The 20,832-nt window shown below is 36.2% G+C and overlaps 3 protein-coding genes across 3 annotated transcripts in view; 1 reads left to right on the forward strand and 2 right to left on the reverse strand.

Annotated features, from left to right (window-relative positions):
* Window positions 1-20,832, reverse strand: part of LOC306987907 (SLAM family member 9-like) — a 436,375-nt gene that overhangs the window by 42,129 nt on the left and 373,414 nt on the right. The gene's annotated exons all lie outside the window — the stretch shown is intronic.
* On the forward strand, window positions 1,776-15,216 carry LOC306988768 (uncharacterized protein; the record flags this gene model as incomplete). The annotated part of the gene is made up of 6 exons (XM_079593917.1): window positions 1,776-1,824; window positions 2,234-2,563; window positions 3,299-3,592; window positions 3,820-5,810; window positions 9,270-9,372; window positions 14,669-15,216. 4 exons carry the CDS (start codon window positions 1,776-1,778, stop codon window positions 3,936-3,938), a joined length of 792 nt encoding a protein of 263 aa, XP_079450043.1. The 3' UTR covers window positions 3,939-5,810; window positions 9,270-9,372; window positions 14,669-15,216.
* Window positions 8,195-12,759, reverse strand: LOC306987940 (uncharacterized protein). Its single transcript, XM_079592603.1, has 5 exons — window positions 12,513-12,759; window positions 11,936-12,060; window positions 11,248-11,571; window positions 9,238-9,354; window positions 8,195-9,092 (listed from the first exon to the last, which is right to left on the reverse strand). The coding sequence occupies exons 2-5, from the start codon at window positions 11,982-11,984 to the stop codon at window positions 9,016-9,018; spliced, it is 567 nt and encodes a 188-aa protein (XP_079448729.1). The 5' UTR covers window positions 11,985-12,060; window positions 12,513-12,759; the 3' UTR covers window positions 8,195-9,015.

A 20,832-nucleotide genomic window follows, 5' to 3' on the forward strand; every position in this document is an offset into this window, starting at 1 on the left:
ACAGCAAGTACTTCATGCTATTGCTAATATGTTAGCAAATTAGTATGTTAGTGGATTAGCTTGTTAAAGCTAACTAAGTTTATACTAATAAAAGTGTTCACATTGAGATTACATGAAAGCTTTAAGTTTATTGTATAAATTAGTGTACTCATACATTTTAATTGTAATTAACTTGAAATGTTTAAGTACAAAATAAAAATCTGCTAGTTCTGCTTACTTAAACTTGAATTTCAGAACTTATAAAATTTGAGGTAATTGATTGCCTTAAATGTTTTGAGTTCTGCCAACTTATTCGTGTTTACCGTGTAGCGGTGCTGTAAAAGCGGACTGAGTTTAACTGTTCATGATGACGTTTAATCTCCCCGACAGCCTCCGTAGTCCCATTTAGACACTTGTTAGCAACCGCCCTTTTCAAGACACGTTACAGCTTAAAAAATAAATAAATCACGAGTGGGGTAATACTGATGTGTTTTATGTCTAAAAATAAAACGTGAAAGTGTCTTCAGTTTGTGTTAACCACAGACCTTATTTCAGCCATTTAGTGAAAGTTATCATGCATGAGCATTGTATTGCAGACAAGACAACTGAACGTATTCTCCGTCATGCTTGTGAACTAACAACAAAATATTGTTTGTATCATCTATGAACATAATACATTTTTTTAGAATATTGCTTAATCATGATATCTTATGAACTGGAAAAAAAGTGACTTTATTTAAAAGTATTATTAAAATATTTTACATATCAATCCGATCAAAATCCATGTGAAAATAGATCATATTTAATAAAACAATAATGGCAACACTATAAGCTCCGCCCCTCACTTCTATCCTGCTGGTCTGAAACTGCTGGCGCTGCGGTTCTGCAGCTGGAGATTGATTGACAGGACGGAATGGTTAGGCTCCTCCCCCAACCTACGTTTGGATCTTCATAACATGAGCCCTGCTCAAACTTAAACTATTATAATGAATTAGGATGAAATTAATGGAGTAACTTGTTATTAGCCTGTGAATGTACAGTAGGTGATGATGAATTTACACCCATGCGTACACCCCCAAAAAATTGCATTCAAGTTGCACATTTTCAGTTCATGCGTTCTCTACATGAATATATTTGCTATAGAAAGCATGTAACTCCTTCAGTGAGAAAGACAAAGCATGATCACAACTGAATGCAAACTGGCTTGAATGTGTCGGACTAGAACTAATTACAAGGTAAACAAATCACCCAAACATTTTTAAAAACATTTTTTAATTAAAAAAAAAACCACATTCTATCTACACAGAAAACCCACAGCGCATGTTTGTTTTTTTCTAGCTCAGAGAATGAACATGATTCAGTGACTCGGACACCAGCAGCGTTTGTGTGTCAAAGTGAAACTTCTGCGGTCTCGTTTCTTTACAGAGAATTTTGACCTGATGAGTGGAAAACCTGTGTGTGTTATTGTTAGGCACACTGGTGTGTGTGTGTGTGTGTGTGTGTGTGTGTGTGTCAGTTTGTGGGTAAAGAGTGTCTTTATTTTCTTTTATATTCTAAGAAAGCCTGCATAAGAAATCAAAGATAAAATTATGCAAATATATGATAATTTTAATAACTGCCTGTGTTACAGAATGCTATATTAAGTGAGTCTTAATAAATGCTGTATATTGAGACAGTAATATCTAGTGTGTGTCTCTGATAGGTGGTCCTGATGGGGGAGGATCCACACACACACACACACACACACACTATTAATATCTCAGATTTACATTATAATGTTACAGTGCTCAGTAAAAATGGTTCATGTTGGCGTTTTGTTCAGCTTGTGTTTGTGGCGACGGGTTGGTAAGTGTTTTTATATCATTGTTTTACTGATTTAGTTCATGCTTTGCTTTTCATACAGGGTAATATGATGGATTTGCATTCGTTATTTCCAGATAAAAGACACTCTGAAATCGAGCTGGTAAAGCTCCGGTCTTTCCTCACAGATCATCACATTATACACAGATTGAATCAGAAACACATACTCTTCATATCTGAATATCTCTGGGAATTATTTGAAGCAAATTTTTCAACTAGTTTTAGAGTTTTGAGGCAGAAAATCTTTTAAAATGATTGTGTGTAGCAACATTGGTAATGTTTTTTTTTTCTTTTTCTTTTTTTGGTCTGTGCTACTCTTTGTTCGTTTGTTCTTCACTTCTCTTTGAAATAGTCAATCAATTTAGCTTTAATCTACAAACACTCTGTTCTCCAGGAGTGTTTGCTGGTACAGATGCAGTGAAGTCAGTGTCAGTGACGGAGGGAGATTCAGTCTCTCTAAACTCTGGTGTCACTGACATGAAGGATGATGATCAGATTCTGTGGAGGTTTGGAGATGAAAACACTTTAATAGCAGAAGTCAATGTACTGGACGACAGCATGACTGTATATGAAGATGTTCTTGATGGGAGATTCAGAGACAGACTGAAGCTGGACGATCAAACTGGATCTCTGACCATCACACACACCACAACTGAACACACTGGAGTTTATAAACTAGAGATGATCAGAAATCTGAGCAAGAGTTTCATTCTCACTGTCTATTGTGAGTTTAATATTTGTTTATTTTATTTGTTACATTGTAAAAATACATCTAATTTTACAGAAAATATATTATTTACAGTAATTTTCACTCATTTTAAATTGTACTCAAATCTCTGTATCTATATCTGTGAAATGAACAGTTCAGCTGTTGTTTTTAAGGATTGTGTCATTAATGACAAATTACAGTAATTCTCTTTTCTTAATGATTATTTCTACAGTATTTTTTTCTGTTTTCTTAAACATACAAAGCCTATGTAAAATTACAAAAATAATCGTGATAATAATTTGTGAATTCACCACTAGATGGTACGGAGCACCTAGAGGGACACGGTAGAAGAAAACAAATATGAGATGGGAGGAAAAATAATAAGTCAATGCTTTTGCGTTCTCTATTAAATGTTTTACAATCCACCAAGAAACTTTGCATTGACTAGAATTATCTCTTTACAAACAAATGTAAAGATTCTCAATGGAATGCAAAAGTGTTTGTGAGGGAACGCAATATTTTTCCTCCATCTCACTATTTCCTTCACTATACTTTTTTTTTTTTTTTTACAGATTTTTTCCAGAATTTTCCTCTAATATAATATTTTACTTTACATTTACAGTGTTTGTTTGGCCAGTCATTTGAGGAATTTTTTTTTTTGTTTACAATTTTTTTTTTTACAGTGTGTATATATAGCTCTGAAGTAGATTTATCTTAGATGGGATAGTGATTTATTCTAATCTTTCTCAGCTCGTCTGCCTGTTCCTGTCATCATCAGTAACTCTTCACACTGTTCATCATCATCATCATCATCATGTTCATTGGTGTGTTCATCAGTGTTGAATGTGTGTGATGCGACTCTCTCCTGGTACGCAGGAATCAGTGTATTGTCCAGCATCAGTGTGTGTGATCTCAGCACCAGTCTCTCTCTACCTCTGGAGGTGGAATATCAGGATAAAAACACCTACAGCTGTGTGCTGAACAATCCCATCAGCAACCAGACCACACATCTGGACATCCACACACTCTGTCACACATGTGCAGGTACCACAGCACTGATCATATATGTGATGTTTTTTTTTTTTGTTTTTTTTTGTCATAAAATTCAAGTTGCTGTTGATTCACACTTTGTATGCCCCAAACAAATCCCCCATATTTTTCTTTTTTTCTTTCAACATTGCTGTTTTTATTATATTTACATTACCTGTGATAGCAGATTTCGAGTTCCTGAAACAGACTGTCACTAAAATCACTATTTTATCATTGGTTAGAAGTCCACTACTGTGGATCTACTGGAGCTGTGATCCGATTGGTCGTCTCTGCTGTGGTGGGCGTGGCTACAGTCATTCTTCTGGTTTATGACATCAGATCCACAAGAGGAGGAGACTAATGGAAGATCATTGAAGAATCAACAGCTGTGACCCGTATAGTTTCTTATGAATGAGAACTCAGTGTCAGAGATATGTCTTTAAATCACCACATTTGCGTAAAGAACCAAACATGTTCGTACATTGCTAGAATTATACTGTTGATCTATTGAACTTAAAGAGGACCTATTATGCTTTTTCCATGATCAGCTTTCATTCAGCTTTTTTTTTTTTTTTTGGGATTATACTTCTTTAAACTACAATTTTAAAATTAATTGGGCTAATAATTTATTTAACCCTCTGATTTAACAATCTCCTCTCCACAGTATTATCTCTAATTATATTTTTTCTACAGTTGGTTGTTACATTTTCTCTTCGTAATTACAGTCACAAAGAAAAAAGCAAACTGAGTAAAAACTAAGTAAAGCGAAATAACAATTGTACTGACAAATGCTTAGTAAGTGGAGTTTACTTTCATTAGAGTTCAAGTAACTAAAAAATACAGATAGCACTTGATCATTTATAGGTTTTCTATAGGATTTCTTGAGGCTTTATAGGCTACTCAGAATGACTATTTTCAACAACTAAATAAGTTCAAGTGAAATGTGTGCTACTGTGTATTATGCTTGCTGACTCACAGAGTGCACATGAATAAATTACAACTTTGTATGACAACTTTGCATAAAGTTGTATGATTGTTTGTGACTGTTTTATTGAAATTAATTTAGCCATTGGTTGTGTTTTGCATACTGAATGTTGATGCCTGTGTTTGTGACTCAAGCAGAGCAAGATATTGTCACTACGGGGGATTCCAATTAAAAATATATTTGAGAGTAGCCTATTTTAATTTAATTTAATTAGAATTTTATTGAAACAAAGCTTTTCTTGGTGACAAAACAGTGTGCAGTGAAATCTCAGCGATTAATCTCTGAATAATCAACCTTTGATTTATTTTTTAGAGCGAATTCTATTTCATATTTTGTTTTCATGTAGCCTATATTTATATTAGAGCAAATCTTGGAAAATTTAATTTCCTGGTAAGGACACTTGGTGGCGCTTTAGTAGTAGGCCTATGCAATTACAAAATACGTACTCACCTATAGTGGTCAAATGCTGTTATAGTTTCATTTGTTTAGTTTCACATCATGTGCTTTCTTTGGGTTCCACTTCCAGCACACGAAGCAGAGGAAGGTAATGAGGTAGACTAGTAGACACCACTTTTGGCGTATGAACCTATGTTTAAGATACAGAAGCACAAGTTGGAAACATAAAGTTGTATGTTGAATATTCCCTCTTGATAAGACCGTCATCCTTCCGTTCAGACCAAATTAAAAGGCGGTCCGATGCTCGATGACGTGTAAGGAAAACATTGCCGCTTTACATTTGTTCAACACAAAAGTATCCTAGCAACCGAGTCGCAGGGGATAAACACTGCTCTAGCACTTGTATTGTGCTAGTAATATTGTAATATACAGTTATGAACAAAGAAGGTGATTTAGCGCGTTTCATACATCTGCTGCTTGTTCATTGTACATCTCCCTGGTAACAGCGCCATGTTGCGTGGTCGTCATACACCCGTTTATCCAATGATTTTCAACGTTGTAAATTTGACTTCAACTGATTTTCATAGTAACGTTACACTTTTCATAGTAGATGTAGGACATTAGAAAATGAATAGTGTTCTGAGGAACTATAAGGTTGTGATATGCACAGTCATAGTCCAGTGGTCCAGACACGAATGATTCCTTCCTGGGCTCATTGTAGCATAAACATCCAGCGAGTGTTAACCTAACCGACACACTGCTCAGAATAACTTACATTGGCAGGAGAAGATCTACACCAATCTGTCTCTCACAAGTCTGTGTCCAGAGTTTGGCGCAACCGGGATCATAAAGGTAAGATTTGTGTTTCCATAGACGTGTTTCCATACATTGTTTATTTAGTGAGCACTTACACATTCATGCGGTTCAGAAATCAATCTGTAATATATCTGTCATAAATAATAATGTAGGCTATAGCCTATAAATACAAATTATAACGACACAGTTTGGTTAAATTGTTTATTTTATTAGAGTTTTACTTTCACTTTCACTATTGTGTTGTTGAAAAATGTGCTTCATTTGAGGTATGTTTTCCACGCAGGTCGTGGGAGCAGTTATGGCAGTTCATAACACAGCGTTTAACAATAATATATGTTTGTGGATTATGAGCATGTGCATTGAAAAGCAAATGCGTTACTTATAAGTAATTATAAAAAATAATATAAATGTACTGTTCTTATAATGCAGTATTGGTCTTAATGATTATTTATAAATGTATTTATCGAATTGTAGTACTTATTTATAAATATGTATAAATGGAGCTATAATTCATGGACTTAATAGAAGTGTTACCATGTGTTTTTAACTGTAAAATACAAGTTTTAACATCTACCTCCACTAATACTCAGTCTATTGTCTGTGTCCTAAAGTCCCAGAATGCATTGCGTTGCTGACGTCACACCGACCGAACGCTATGAGATTGTTTAGAAATCAGGAATGGTGATAAAGTTTAAACCCAGACTGGCTGGCGCACTTCCCATAGGGTTTACGCATTAGGTCACATTCAACTACATGAGCGTTTACAGTACAAAAGCAATCCGGTTGAAGGGGGTTTTCGTCTACCTCTGGAAGTGGTTGAAAGTGGACAAGCTGAAAAATGTTTTAGACCCCGTTCACACCTGTATTTAGTGTCATCTACTTGTGATCCGATCGACCAAAACGTATGTTGATAGGTATTAAACAGGGCCTGAGATGAAGTGAAGCTTTACCTGCAGTAATTTAAATCAAACCTAGAAATATACTCTATGTGAGCTATAAAACAAAAAGTCTTTATTAAGTTGATGTACTGCTCTACAGCAATTGCAGATGAAACCCTTTTTTAGACCATTATTTTTTTATTTAATTTTTTTCTAATATCAATCTCAATACTTCAATCACAAATTATATATTTTTATATTTCTGCCAGATTCAGTATTTCATAGTAGAGTTGTTTTGTGTAGAGCAGAACTTGAACTGAGCAGGAATGGAAAAAACCCCACCTTTCAACCACATGCAATTCCTGCAAACTCACATAAAGACAAAATTCACACCTCACACTCCTACGAGAGCGCCTCTAACATAAACGTCCAGTAACAGACACACACTCTTGCAAAAGCTGTTTGTGTGACCATCACATCAAACCACATTTCTTTCCGATCTGAAGAACGACCACCACAGTTTTCAGTCTGACTCACGCGCTGATCTGCTCGAGTGTTTTAATTGCATGCATTTACTGAGTTGCATTCAAGACAAAAACATTGTAATATTAGATTTAATCATATTGATTTGACCATACAAGAGCATATTATTCTATTTTGATATTCAGACATGTGACTAATGTTGTGCATTTGACATAATAACTCTTAATAATAATCATAATAATGTTGTGCAATAAAATGCATATAATGCCGCATGATCAGTTCTGTGTATGATGATGCTCGCTGTCGGGAAGTCTTTTATTTCCTGTCGTTTTATTTTGAAACTGTAGTGATGTCATTTCCTTTCCGAGCGCATCACATCCTCATTCCCGACTCTGCATTCTGTGGAATGGTGGCTCTCGTGTGCGTAACCTAAGCGAAAACCACACACACACACATACCTATTTGTACACCAAAGCCTGTACCCAAACTTCAATAATAACGTTTTCTGGAATAATTTCTCCGTGCCCTTCTCCCTGACCGGAGCCCTGTCAAAGGAAACTGTCAGACCAGTATTATCCACTTCAGGGTGTCCCACTCTATCACACTTGCCCTTTTGAATTGTATTAGAATGAAGAAATCAAACATTAATAAATTTACAGCAAGCTGACTATTACTTACTAAGAAAACATCTGGCAACACTTTATTTTGATAGTCCACTTTAGACATTATAATAACTTTACAACTACATGTCAACTAACTATCAAGTGTTAGTAGACTGTCTGCATAATATCACTTTGAGATGATGATGGTCCTCCAACAGACATTCAACTGAGTGTAAGTAACTACATGTCATCTTATTCCACTATCCCGAACCTAACCGTCTACTGATACTCTAATGAGAGTTAGGCTAGGCCCTGTCCCTAATCACTTCATCTTTCGTCATGGGGTGTCCTACGGTCTCATGGACTTAACGGACATGTGCACACGACAGCCATTGTAAGTCCACAAGACCGAAAGTGCGTATGAAGTGGGACAGGGCCTTAGTTGACGTAGTTGCAAAGTTACTTAACGTTAGTAGAATGTCTAAAGTGGACAATCGAAATAAAGTGTTACCAAACATCTATATGACATGACCAAGAGATATATATATATAATATCACATAATATTTTTCTCACAGAGAATACATGAATAAATGAGTAAAAGATGGTCTTTTGCAAAGGGATCATCATATTTTTAGAAAATCTTGCAAAAACATTGCGAAACTCAGCACTACAGTGACATAGGAACATCATTATTGAAAAAAGAAGAGAGCTACAATGAGTTTGATCAAAAAATCATGGTGACGCCTGAATACACCATCTCATCCTTCTCTTTAAACCTCTGTTAGAAATAACAAACAGAAGATGTTTGATTATTATTTTATTTTGGTTGTTTCAACCCAACTTTGGGTCAAAAATAGACCAACCCAAATGTGTGGTTTGACCCAAAGTTGGGTTGACCCAATCCAGCATTGTTTTAGAGTGTATCTGTTTTTTATTCATTAATATTCTATGCTTTCTTATAAATGCATATAATGACACTGAACTTGAGACAACAAAATGGAAAGCCGCATTTGTAAATACTATTTACTGTTCGTATTACTTAACAAACAATTGTTGCACCAGCACAAAAACACAAATGCTATGAAATAAAATGTAGTCTTATTGAATCATATATAGATTGATATACAATATATTAGATATTTGCATACGTTTCAAGTTCAGCTGGCCTGTTTCCTATCTCATTTACACTTAACAGGAATATTTGCAACATTTTGACACTATAGGTTCCAAAACACATCTAAATGTGATGATACAGATACACAACATACAGTCATTAGTTATCTTACCCTTTTATGTGAATTTTGCTTGCGGTGTGTTGGTTTAGCATATATTACCTCTTCTTTGTTGGTTTGAACTGTTAAAACAATAAAAAATATGCATAATTGGGAAATGTATGAATGCACCATGGTATCAACTATCAGTCTTTATTAGAAATATATATGATTGTTCACAAAGTGTAGATGTTTTATTAATTATTTTTTCACTGCAGTAATACTTGCCCTCTTCGGCCGTTTTTCTTCGTCTCTTGCAGATGCAGAAGATCCCAAGCACAGCAACAACCAACAGAGACCCAGAAGCAGCAGCAGAGATCAGCACTGGAGTTACACGCGGAATGCCTGCAGAGATACACTAATGTAAGTCAAGTCTGATCGATGTATAGTAGGCTACGTGTCAAGGAAAAAAAAAACTAATAAGGGATCCTTTCAGTTGGCACATTATTATTTTAAAGGTTAATTTCTTGGTTTCAAACTTGTTTTTTTTCAAACAAGCCTGCATTAAAATAAGCCTGTTTGAATAAACCAAGGTTTGATTATTTAAGTAATTCATATCAACACTTAATAAAGCAAGATGCCCTTGTGGACCGTAAACATTTATGGATTATTTAAACTGTTAATGCAAACGTGACAGTGGGAGGGTAATTTATGAATGCCTCGGGTGGTTTTACAAAGAAAAAGTGAAATAGGATGCACTGTTGTAGCCTATGCATGCTCACGAACTAACTTATCGGCCACATACACAGTGAAAAGTTTAAGGAGTCTCCTCAAAAATAGTTTTTTTTTTAAATTAACAATTAGTTTGAGTTTTTACGGAGCCCCTAAAGGGACATAGTGATGAAAAAAAAGAGATGGGAGGTGTTGGAAAGGTGGGGCTTAGTGCACCTGTCAATCATCGCTCTGACACAGCCGAATGAAGCGAGAGAGACTTGCACGGGACCGGGAAAATAACCCTTATTTGTGTGCTATAGTGTGCGTCTATTACTGATTGTAAGTGCCCGTTTTGATCAGCAGACAATCCTTGTTAATCATAGTATTCATTTTTGAGGCAATTTGGTATTTGTCCGCTGTGGGTAGTCAGAATGAACAGTGTGAGGAGCGTGTTCGGCGCATTCACGAGCTGTGTTTACAATATAATATCCCAGTTGAGGATATCTGCAGCCCGTTCCGTACCTGTGTATTCATGTTACTATAATATTATACGTAATTCTTTGTCAGGTCCATTTGGGGAGTTCTGTATAGTGTGTGATGTATATTCTCTATGTGATGTATAATGTGCTTTATTTCGATATAACAGTCAAGTCATGTTATGCTGATTATTTCTTTATTTATGCTTTATTGTAGAACCACATATGCCTTACACAGACCACAATAAACCCCTTTGATCGAATCAAACTGTCCTGATTCATTCCTGTGTTCTGATCGACACACCAAGAGGAAGGCTAGATACATTAGAACCACCTCAGAACACAATCCTAGTTTAACTATTCAACAGGAGGAAAAAATATTTTTCAACGCTTTTGCGTTCTCTTGCAAAACCTGATATGAGTTTGGACAAACACTTCCTGTTTAATGTCCCGCTGGCAGTGTTTCAGAGCTCTGTAGGTTAATGTTTCATAGATACGATACATAGCGTTTCTTAGTATTTCAATATAAAGAAATGCGGTCAGTGCTTAACTCAAGGAGTTCAGTGAAGTTGTCAATATGTTCACAGATTCGACCTTCCCGGATCAATAACTTGTGATCTAAACGTTGTTAAAACACAAATGACAAAAGTTTTCCAATCCTTAGATAACAAGCTACAACCCAATTTTAAATTGATCTCTATTATCAGAATTTAGAAGTTAATTATGCCAATTGCATCGGTAACTGTATGGAATAGCATAGTTAATAGCAGGGCAGGTTTAGTGTGACAACATGCCCCACCTGCACAACTGGGAATAAAGAACTATCTCAACTGTTAAATAAAAGATACAAGATTAGTCTCAGATTTGTCTAATTTGAAATAAAAAACATTGGTGGAAAATAATCTTAAGAAATTAACTTTTGCTATGGTTAAATAAATGTTCAGTGATATCTTCCAAAGATTTTTATTTTATTTTGGTGCAACATTTTCTCTATGTTGATTTGGAAACTAGTAAATACATCAAGTTTCATCATGCTGGCATGTGTGGTAAGTTTTAAACCATGAGTGTTACAACTAGCCCTGTGTTCTCCCCTATATACAGTATACACCATAAACAGTAACATTGTATCTGTATTCTTTCTCTATTTTGCGACTGTTGGTTATCAGATAAAGTCCAGAGTCTGTTGTTCTGGTGTGTGTGATGGTCAGAGATCCAGTCTGATGATCCAGCTTCAGTCTGTCTCTGAATCTCCCATCGGGACCATCATGTGTTTTGAAGCTTCCAGCCGCTTCGTTGATATCAGCTATCAGAGATTTCTGATCTCCAAACTTCCACGTTATAAGATCGTCTTTCTGTATTTCAGTAAAATTCGAGTCTAAAGTGACAGAATCTCCCTCAGTTATGGACACCGTCTCCATGGCACCACAAAACACTGGGAAACAGAAACATTTGACATTACCGTAAGATATTCAGAGTGTCAAAACAAGTTGGATTAACCAAGCTTAAACTAAAACATATTGAAATTACAAACTTTGTAAATACACTTCTGGCTTTGCAAAAAGTTTAAACATTGATATAAAATTATATAAAATGGCAAAAAAGAAGAAAAAAAATGAAAATTTTTTCTATAAGCAGAATGGCTGCAGATCTGTTTAAGTTTCAAATGAAATAGCGTATCTTCTGATGATTTTAGGAAAGTATAAGTATAATTATAATGTAATACAATTGGTTAGAACTACTAGATCTCTCTGATACAAGTCTGCTAGAAGTGAAGTTAAAATCATGTTTTAACTTACCGACCAGACGCCAAAAGCACAAAGTGCAAATAACAAATGAGTGAGACATCTTCTTTCACAGATCAGGGGTCTGAAGTATCACTCAAGACATGTGATGAACCTGAGAACATCTGTGGTCTGCTTTGCTGCAAAGAAAGGAAAGTCTGTTGGGGCTGTTGTCCAATTCCGGAGTGTGTTTTTTCTTCTGTAAACCACAGTTGTTGTTGTTTTTTCACAGTGCTGTGTGTCATTGCATAAATGAGATGACATTATACACTCTTTCTCAGACTGGATGAATTTAGTAATTTAGTCTAGGAAGAAATGCTATAACTTATATGTGCCAGTTATGTTGACTTCTACCTGGATTACTGCATAAATCTTCTTCTGTCACAACATAGTTACAAAACACACTCTCTCAGTAATGTTATAATTTCCATCTGGTCTGAATATTTTGCTTATGGAGACATCCAGGTGCCGTTTTTCAGAAATGTTTTTTTTTTTTTCTCTTTGCTGGACATCCATTTTTAGGGCAGTGTAGATCTTTCTATTTATAGCAGACTGTGACAAACATTCATCTGAAGACTACTTTCTTACTTACACTTTTTAGCATTTACTACATTTTCAACCCAACACTCATCAGCCACTTGAAGGAGTGGGCGTGCCAAAGGTAGGGGGCGTGCCGAAAGGTTTTTCATTGGTGAAAGGAGCTTCCTGTTGACAACTGTGTTAGCCAATCAGCGTTGAACATTCATTTACGTCATTTCTTTAAACTGAAACTCGATGGCAATCAGACGTGGTGGGATGTTGTGTGTGATGATTCAAATTATGGCTGTCAATTGTACGCATTAATTTGGTGAAATGAATTAGCCTATTGAAAAAAATAACTTAATGATTAATGTATACAATTTTCTTTAACGCAAGTGAGCCAATGATGAATCATTTTTTAATTACAATTTGAATGTATTATTTTGTTTGGTTTATATCTTGCAGCTTTAGTCATTATTATATCGTTGATGGACATGTTACAGTGAGACAAAAACAGTGTATTTGTAAAGTTTATTTTTTCTAGTTTTTTGAATGAATGAATAGTATGGGTTACGTGAACATAAGCCATTGGCAAAAAAAATCAATGTTTTATTGGATAAAATTGTGCATGTTTATAACTCATATCTACAAACAGCAACCTATGTAGCCTATTTATAAATATCTGGTGAATGTTTTATGATCAACCAAATCTATTTGTCCTTATCAGGCAAAACATTGATGATTTTAGTTAACTTTTACTGAGAAAACCATACAATTGTAAATTATTGTTGCATTATAAGTGAAACAGTAGACATGACTACTTGTATAACATATTTGTGCTATCATTTGATATCAAATATCATGTGCAATCAAAGGCAGACATTACATTTTTAATTAAAACTTATGGGAAGATAATGTGACTCTAACATAGTCATTTTAAGATAGATGTTATGGTAATTTACTGCCCTCTAGTGAGGGAAAGAGAAGTTAAGAGAAAAGTTGAATGTCATCACGACCGTCTCCTGGCTTGCTTTAGCATGTAACATCGCACAAATAGCCATCCCAACACAACAATACTGATTATTTTGGTAACACTTTACAATAAGGTTCATTAGTTAATTACATGTTAACTAATGAAATAATTAGTTGACATGAACTAATAATCAACTGCACTTCTACCGCATTTATTCATATTTGTTAATGATAATTTCCACATTTACTAATACAATATTAAAATCAAAAGTTGTATTTGTTAATATTAGTCAATGCACTGTGAAGCAACATGAACAAATAATGAACAGCTGTATTTTTATAAACTAACATTAACAAAGATTAATAAATGCAGTAACCGATGTATTGCTCGTGGTAAGTTCATGTTAGCTAATACATTCACTAATTTTAACTAATGAATCTACTTTTAAAGTGTTACCGATTATTTTGACTCGCAGTGGTAATGACATCAGTAGCACCCGGCCATGAATCAAGTTCCCAAGATAGGCCTACTTTCAAATTTTATATTTTTAATATCATTATCACCATTTGTACAGTCAAAGAAGGGAATTGGGCTGATATACAAGATACACACCTGACTGTCTATGTTGAATGTATCACTACTTTTTAATACGCAGGCCAGTCGTGTTTAAGCTTACGGCCCACACTTATGTGGAACCACAGTGTTTCTTTCACAACCAAAGGCCCTGTTTACACGAGAAACGCTCGCGGGTGAAAACGTAAAAATATTTTATCGGATGTGCCTTTCGTTTACACGGCGACGGGTATTTTTGGGGTTTAAAAACGCAAAAAAGTGAAACCACTTGAGTTGTACCGTTTTCGAATCCATTCAGCCGATCTCCGGGTCTGGCGGTAGCACTTTTAGCATAGCTTAGCATAGATCATTGCATCTGATTAGACCGTTAGCATCTCTCTCAAAAAAATTACCAAATAGTTTTGATATTTTTCCTATTTAAAACTTGAATCTTCTGTAGTTACATCGTGTACTAAGACTGACAGAAAATGAAAAGTTGTGATTTTCTATGCCAATATGACTAGGAACTATACTCTCATTCCTGCGTAATAATCAAGGAACTGCTGCCGTACCAGCAGCGCAATGATATTACGCGGCGCCTGAAAATAGTCCCCAGCTAGGTAACTTCCAACATGACGGGCATTAAGTTTGTAATATCATTGCGCCTACACAAGCTCTTCTCTCTCTTTGCTCTGTATCTTCAGGTTGCTGTCCTGCGTGGTCTCTCCAGGCCTTGACTCATAACCAGCCATGCTCACTCAGGAGAGAGAGGACTCTCTCAATCACAACAGAGTCAAGGATAACATCGCAAGTTCGTCACAATTTCTTCATTCAATGCGGAGGAAATCAATTGCAACTCCAACCACATCGACTCACGGAACCAATGATATCTTCTTAAAAAAAAAAAAACTTCACACACTACTTCCACTTCAAAGGAGATGCAAGTATCGTATATTTTAAACAGAGGTTTAATAATATGCAGTAGATACCTATTAATGAGGTGCTTTGAAATAAGAAAGCTGATGGCTCTTTTCATAGTTAAATTAATATTTTCCATAATTTCATTCCCTGTTCCATTTCCGGTTTCATTCTTACCATTTTACCCATGTGTGATTGTGTGTATGTGTTATTGTTGTGTTCGTGATTTTAGTTAATAAAACTTGAGCAAAATACATATTTTGTTATGATTCTCTGCTTGTGGCAAAGTCAATTTAACGATTTCTGATCTTGTGACGCGCTCTGAGCGCTGTACATGCTAAGAAAGAATAACTTTTCTATAGCCATGAAAAATGCCATTTTCTTAGAATTAATGATTAGTCAAAAGTGTTCGCTGGACGACTGATTATTTGATTGTAATATTAATTTATCTACATCAAGTTTATCAGATTAACTGATCTACTTATTTGAGCTAATTTGCAACATGGGGAGAACACAGTGAGGGGTATGGAGGTTGTCAGGTTAAAAAAAAATGCTGTCAAGGTTCAAAATATTAAGATAACGGAGAGGCAATCAAGAAAGTTCAGACGAGAGAAACCAAGGAAGCAGAAGAAACAGTTGTAGACTCGAGAATGAGAAATGAGCGTCCGAATCAGGGAAAAGAAATTAACAGTAAGATCATGGCGGATGAGTTGGCATTTGTTACATTCTTCGTAGAATTAAAGAGTACAACTGAAAGGAAAATAATAATTAAGTAGTAACAGATACATGAGAAACTGAAAATACATGCAACTAACATGTATTTTTAATCTTGAAATCTGAAATTAGAAAGGCAATAGTGAATAAGGAGGTGTTAGATGTTCCCAGTCAGTCAGTTACGTTCAGCGTTACGTTGATAATGATGTATTGGGGTCTCGCCTGGGAGTCCAATCACCTCCAAGAGGTAACAAAATGAGCAAATGAACATCGGCCAGTGAGATCTGCATGCCGAGTCCATCTACCCAGACATCCAGGTATAAATAGTACAGGTCTTGTGCCCGATTTCGACTCCCGCCAAATTAGTTGTGGGGGAGGGGTTAGGATTAGGGGAGGAGTTAGGATTAGGGATTGGGTTAGGTTAGGCAATCAGGTACTGACTTCAACGAGGGGGGTAATAATTTGGCAGGGGGTCGAAATTCGCCACAATACCGGCATCACTCTTGAGATGCTTCAGAGCTGAGCGAGGATCTTGGAGTGAATTTGAATTGCTTTGTTGCTATTTTGCTGCTTTTCTTTTCAGCTCGTCGTGGATTCTCCTCTGCTGGTGTGAATGCGCATTCCAGCGTTGTCTGCGTTCGCTGACAGAATGCTGCCCCCACAAACCTCCCACTCCTGTTGTGGAAATAATCAATATTCAAACCTGGATGAAGAAGACAAAGTCGACTCTCAAAAGATTAAACAAAGTATTTTATTTCATGCATGAAATAGGACGTTCCCACACAGACAGAAGGCCCATGGCATTCTCACGCAGAGAGTATCTAACATGAGAAGACAAAGGCTAGTCCCTTTCGCCAATGTTATATACCCTAACACATCCTGTGTAAAAAAAAACTCTTGTTACCTTAAACCCAGACGTCTTAGCTCATGTGCTCATGGTCTCATGTTTATTTCTATCTAGACAGAACATTGTCATGTCAGCAAAAGTTTCCTGTTTTTAGCCACAGATCGAAACTGCGCACACACATATTGTCAGCCTTCACATGACTCAGAGAACATTTCGTTCCTGCAAGTTTGTCCTAACTTATACATTTCAAAAAAGCTTAGTTTTATATCTTTAATAATGTACTTTTTGCTTATATGATTATATTCCTTTAAATTCTTATGAGTAAACAATACATCTTCAACGTTAATAAAAGTTGTACCCATATAAAAGTAAAAGAACTCATTAAAAAGCTAAATTTCAATAACACTCCTCTGGCATGTCATGTGCCGTCAAGCTGCCGAATGTTGGTGCAGGTCCCTCAACTTATATAAAAGCATTGAGCATTGAGATATTTTAAGTTAAATTTACAGAATTTATATAGAATTTATCAAACAGAAGTAAGAGTAGAATTTGTATATGTGCTTTCCACTTTGTGAAGAAAAGAAGTTCTACCAGAAAGGTAGGATGGAGGGGAGGATTCGACTTGGAGGTGGTGGGGAGGATGGTGGTGAATTGGAGCGTCAGCATCTGCGAACTCAGACATGAGTAAGTGACCGATCTTTTATACCACGCGTATTGGAATGTGATTGGATAGATAAAGGTACAGCGACGTAACAATTAAGTCTTCCCGGCAGAACTTATGCTAAAGCATTCATTGATTGAAATTCCATGTAAAACAGAAGTAAAAGGTATTATTAAAACAGCTGTTGGAAATATGTGGCAAGAAGAATGTATAAACAGTCAAAGGGGAGACACCTATTTAGCATTCATCCTAAAGTGGGTATTGAAAGAAGGGTATATGGAAACAGAAGAGAAAAAGAAGAGAAGATGCTGTTATAACCAGGTTTCATAAACTTTAAACCTTAAAGGGATAGTTCACTTTGAAATTAAGTTTTGGTATGTTTTAGCTTACCTCAAGGGCATCCAAGATGTAGGTGTCTTTTTTTCCACAGTAGTTTCAATTTTGACATTTTTAGGTCAAACCGTTCTTGTCTGACAGTCATATCATCCAGGTCTATGGTCACTGTCTCAAAGAGCATACACAGAGTCCAAATTAAAACAATAACCCATCGTCCAAATTAAACAATTCCCCATCGTAAGTACACATTGATGGCCTAAGACACAAAACTTCTGTGTGACGTGTACGCAGACTGGTGCATATATTTTGTTACACTAGATGTCACATTGACATTTGTTCCAATGAACTGCCGTAGCCAAGGCGACATCTAGTGTATACATCTTTGCACCAGTCTGCGTACACGTCACACAGAAGGAAGAGCCCTCAGATCAGATGGACGTGGCTGTGTATAAGAGGTAAAAACGATATAAATACCGTTCGTTTTCTCACACAAACCGCTCGTTTCGTGTCTTAGGCCATCAATGTGTACTTACGATGGGGAATTGTTTAATTTGGACGATGGGGAATTGTTTTAATTTGGACTCTGTGTATGCTCTTTGAGACAGTGACCGTAGACCTGGATGATATGACTATCAGACAAGAACGGTTTGACCTAAAAATATCAAAATTGAAACTACTGCGGAAAAAAAGACACCTACATCTTGGGTGCCCTTGCCTTGAGGTAAGCTAAAACATACCAAAATTTAATTTCAAAGTGAACTATCCCTTTAATTATTCACTGGATATTATAGGAAAGTGTGAGTCAGAAAGCAGCAATTTCTGTAAAAACTCAGAAACAGTTGAACATGTGCTTACTCTGTGATGCATATGAGAGAGAAATAAATCAGCTTGTTGAAGAAATAAGAGATATGGAAATGAATCACATTAGAGATAAGAATATATTCCAGAATTCACAGACAAGGGTGTATGATATTATTCAAAAATATTTAAGAGATACAGATTTTATCAGAAGGATTTATTTTTTTCCTCAACCATTTGAGTGACTTTTCACACTCATTCTCAGTAGGTGGAGAAAATGCACCTTAAGCTGGTTTACCGACTGCCATAAAACACAAAACAAGACGTTCTGCTGAAGTTCAAACTGAGCATCATAATGGGGAATAAAAGTGACTTTGAACATGGAATTACTGCGCGTAGATCTTCTTAGGCACTTGATCTTTACTCTTTGTCATGATTATGATTTATTTTTGCTTGGTGAATTGCCGGAAAGTTGCTGTATGGTGTTCTCCAACTCTAATATCTTTGAAAAAAAAAAATCTGAAGGTTTATTGCCGAATAAACAGACGGAGCCATGAGTCAATTCCGAAGCCCTGTACAATACATCCATTACAATTAAGCATTTGTACTACATAATGGTATTATTGTAATTATTGTTGTTAAAGCAGTTTTTCATGATGAGTTATCACATAGCGACAGAATGCATGAGGTTATTGATGTATAAATCGTTTAAAAGTCTTCTTTATGTCATTATGGGAAGGGCTGGGCTCATATTACTCATAAGCGTATATGTCACATTTCATGTACTTGAATGTCATTTTCTCGTCAAAACGCATGCTGCTTTCCCAAATATTACACGACATTAGCCTACTCCGTATATCACACATCTTTGATGAAGACTGTTGCTATAAATAAAGCAAAAAAAACTTTGTCAGTAGTTCGATGGCAATTTGAATAATATTTTGACACTGACATGTCAACTCCACATTTGCTTTGTAAAATGTAAATGCTGAAACTAGAATTAATTTGTGCATGGCTGTACAAAAATTAATAAATAAACAAATAAAGCTACATTTAAATTATGTGTACTGAGGTTTGTGATGCATGTAAAACGTCACAATCAGTAAATGAGTGGCCAATGTGCTATCACTCCGCTACAGTATATAAGCTTGTTTTTTTATATGGCCTAACTTCACCAAAGGTAGTCATTATTGCAGTGTCAATATTTCCAGTGAACCTGGTGTGTGATTCTGGTTTGTGTGTTCCTTTTTTGTAACTGATGCTGTTGAACTTCCCCGTTCTCACACGGGAAGCCCCTGCAACAAATGGTAATTTCCCTCTTTGTGTTTTTTTTGGTTTCATTTTAAAGGAGTCATGACATGAGAAACCAAATTTGCCTTGATCTTTTGGTATATAAGAGGTCTTTGTTTCATTAAAACGTCCTGCAAGTTTCATAGCTTAAGACGTCCTCCCCATTATAAACGAATCATTTATTTAATCAAGCTCTAAATACAGCTCGTTCTGGATCCATGGTAAGAAGTGACGTCACGGTACGAAGTGACGTACCAGCGTTTGCATATGACCGCCTCCAGCACAAGACAACTACGCTTTAAGCGCAAGGCAACTACGCTCAAAGCGCAAGGCAACTACGCTCATTTCGTATCGTTGTCGCGCCCGCGCGCCGCGCGCCTCACAAGTGTTCAGTCGACGGACAGCGAGTGGGTCTGTGTACAGGGAAATTACGATGCCGCAGATGTGCTGTTCCTGGCTGTGGACAAACAACATCTTTGAGTACGCTGCAGAAAGATCCAGACGTCAGGGGAAAATGGATGCACTTTATTTTTTGCGGACGTCCCAGTCACGGCAGTGTTAATTTAAGCGTTTGTTCTATACATTTGAAGGATGACTGTTTTGAGAACAAATCCTAAAATGATGCTGGCTTTGCCAGAAAACTGTTGCTCAAAGATAAGTCCGTGCCGACTATTCTGGGCTCAACAACGACGATGCAAACTGTAAGTAATGTATTTAAAACTTTAAACTACTTTTTAAATACGCTGAATCCGCACAGGTTCTGGCTGGGGGCGTTAATAATTGATGCATAGGCAGTGACGTTAGCCAATCATAACAGTGGGCGTTAACACTGAACTCTTAAAGGGGAAACACCCCCAAAACAGACTGTTTGAATCAGAGGATGAGAAACAGGGTGGGAAAAGGTCATAAATCACTACATTTTAAAAGTTTTTTTGTAAAAAAAACTATAGTAATACTATAATTGCACCTAAGGGAACATAATAATAAAATAAAAAATAAAAAAATGTCATGACCCCTTTAACAAATGCATATTTGAGTGACTTCCAACTATTTTATCTTTAAAGGTGGGGTATGGAAGTTGCAAAACGGCCGGCAGATTTTGAAAATACACAACTCACAAGGTCCTACCTTCTTTCCTCAAACGCTGGCCCTGACTCCACCCATTCCAAGGGGTTATGCGCAGGAGGGGGAGGGGGGGATGGTACGACCGTTTGATTGACGAACTTACTGTCCAATGATTCTAGGTGGTCTTGGACATGTGGTCTCCACATTTTCTAAGTGGAACTTAATTGTGTAATCGAGAC

Source organism: Phoxinus phoxinus (genome assembly GCF_949152265.1).
Source record: "Phoxinus phoxinus genome assembly, chromosome: 20".
NCBI classification, from domain to species: domain Eukaryota; kingdom Metazoa; phylum Chordata; class Actinopteri; order Cypriniformes; family Leuciscidae; genus Phoxinus; species Phoxinus phoxinus.

Excerpts from the sequence above, each read along its gene's own strand:
- LOC306987940 (XM_079592603.1), bottom strand. The coding sequence starts at position 11,984 with ATGTCTCACTCATTTGTTATTTGCACTTTGTGCTTTTGGCGTCTGGTC. Across the intron at positions 11,572-11,935 it reads GTGCTTTTGGCGTCTGGTCG|TGTTTTGTGGTGCCATGGAG; the intron begins GTAAGTTAAAAC and ends TCTGTTTCCCAG. Across the intron at positions 9,093-9,237 it reads AAGAAAAACGGCCGAAGAGG|TTCAAACCAACAAAGAAGAG; the intron begins GCAAGTATTACT and ends TTGTTTTAACAG.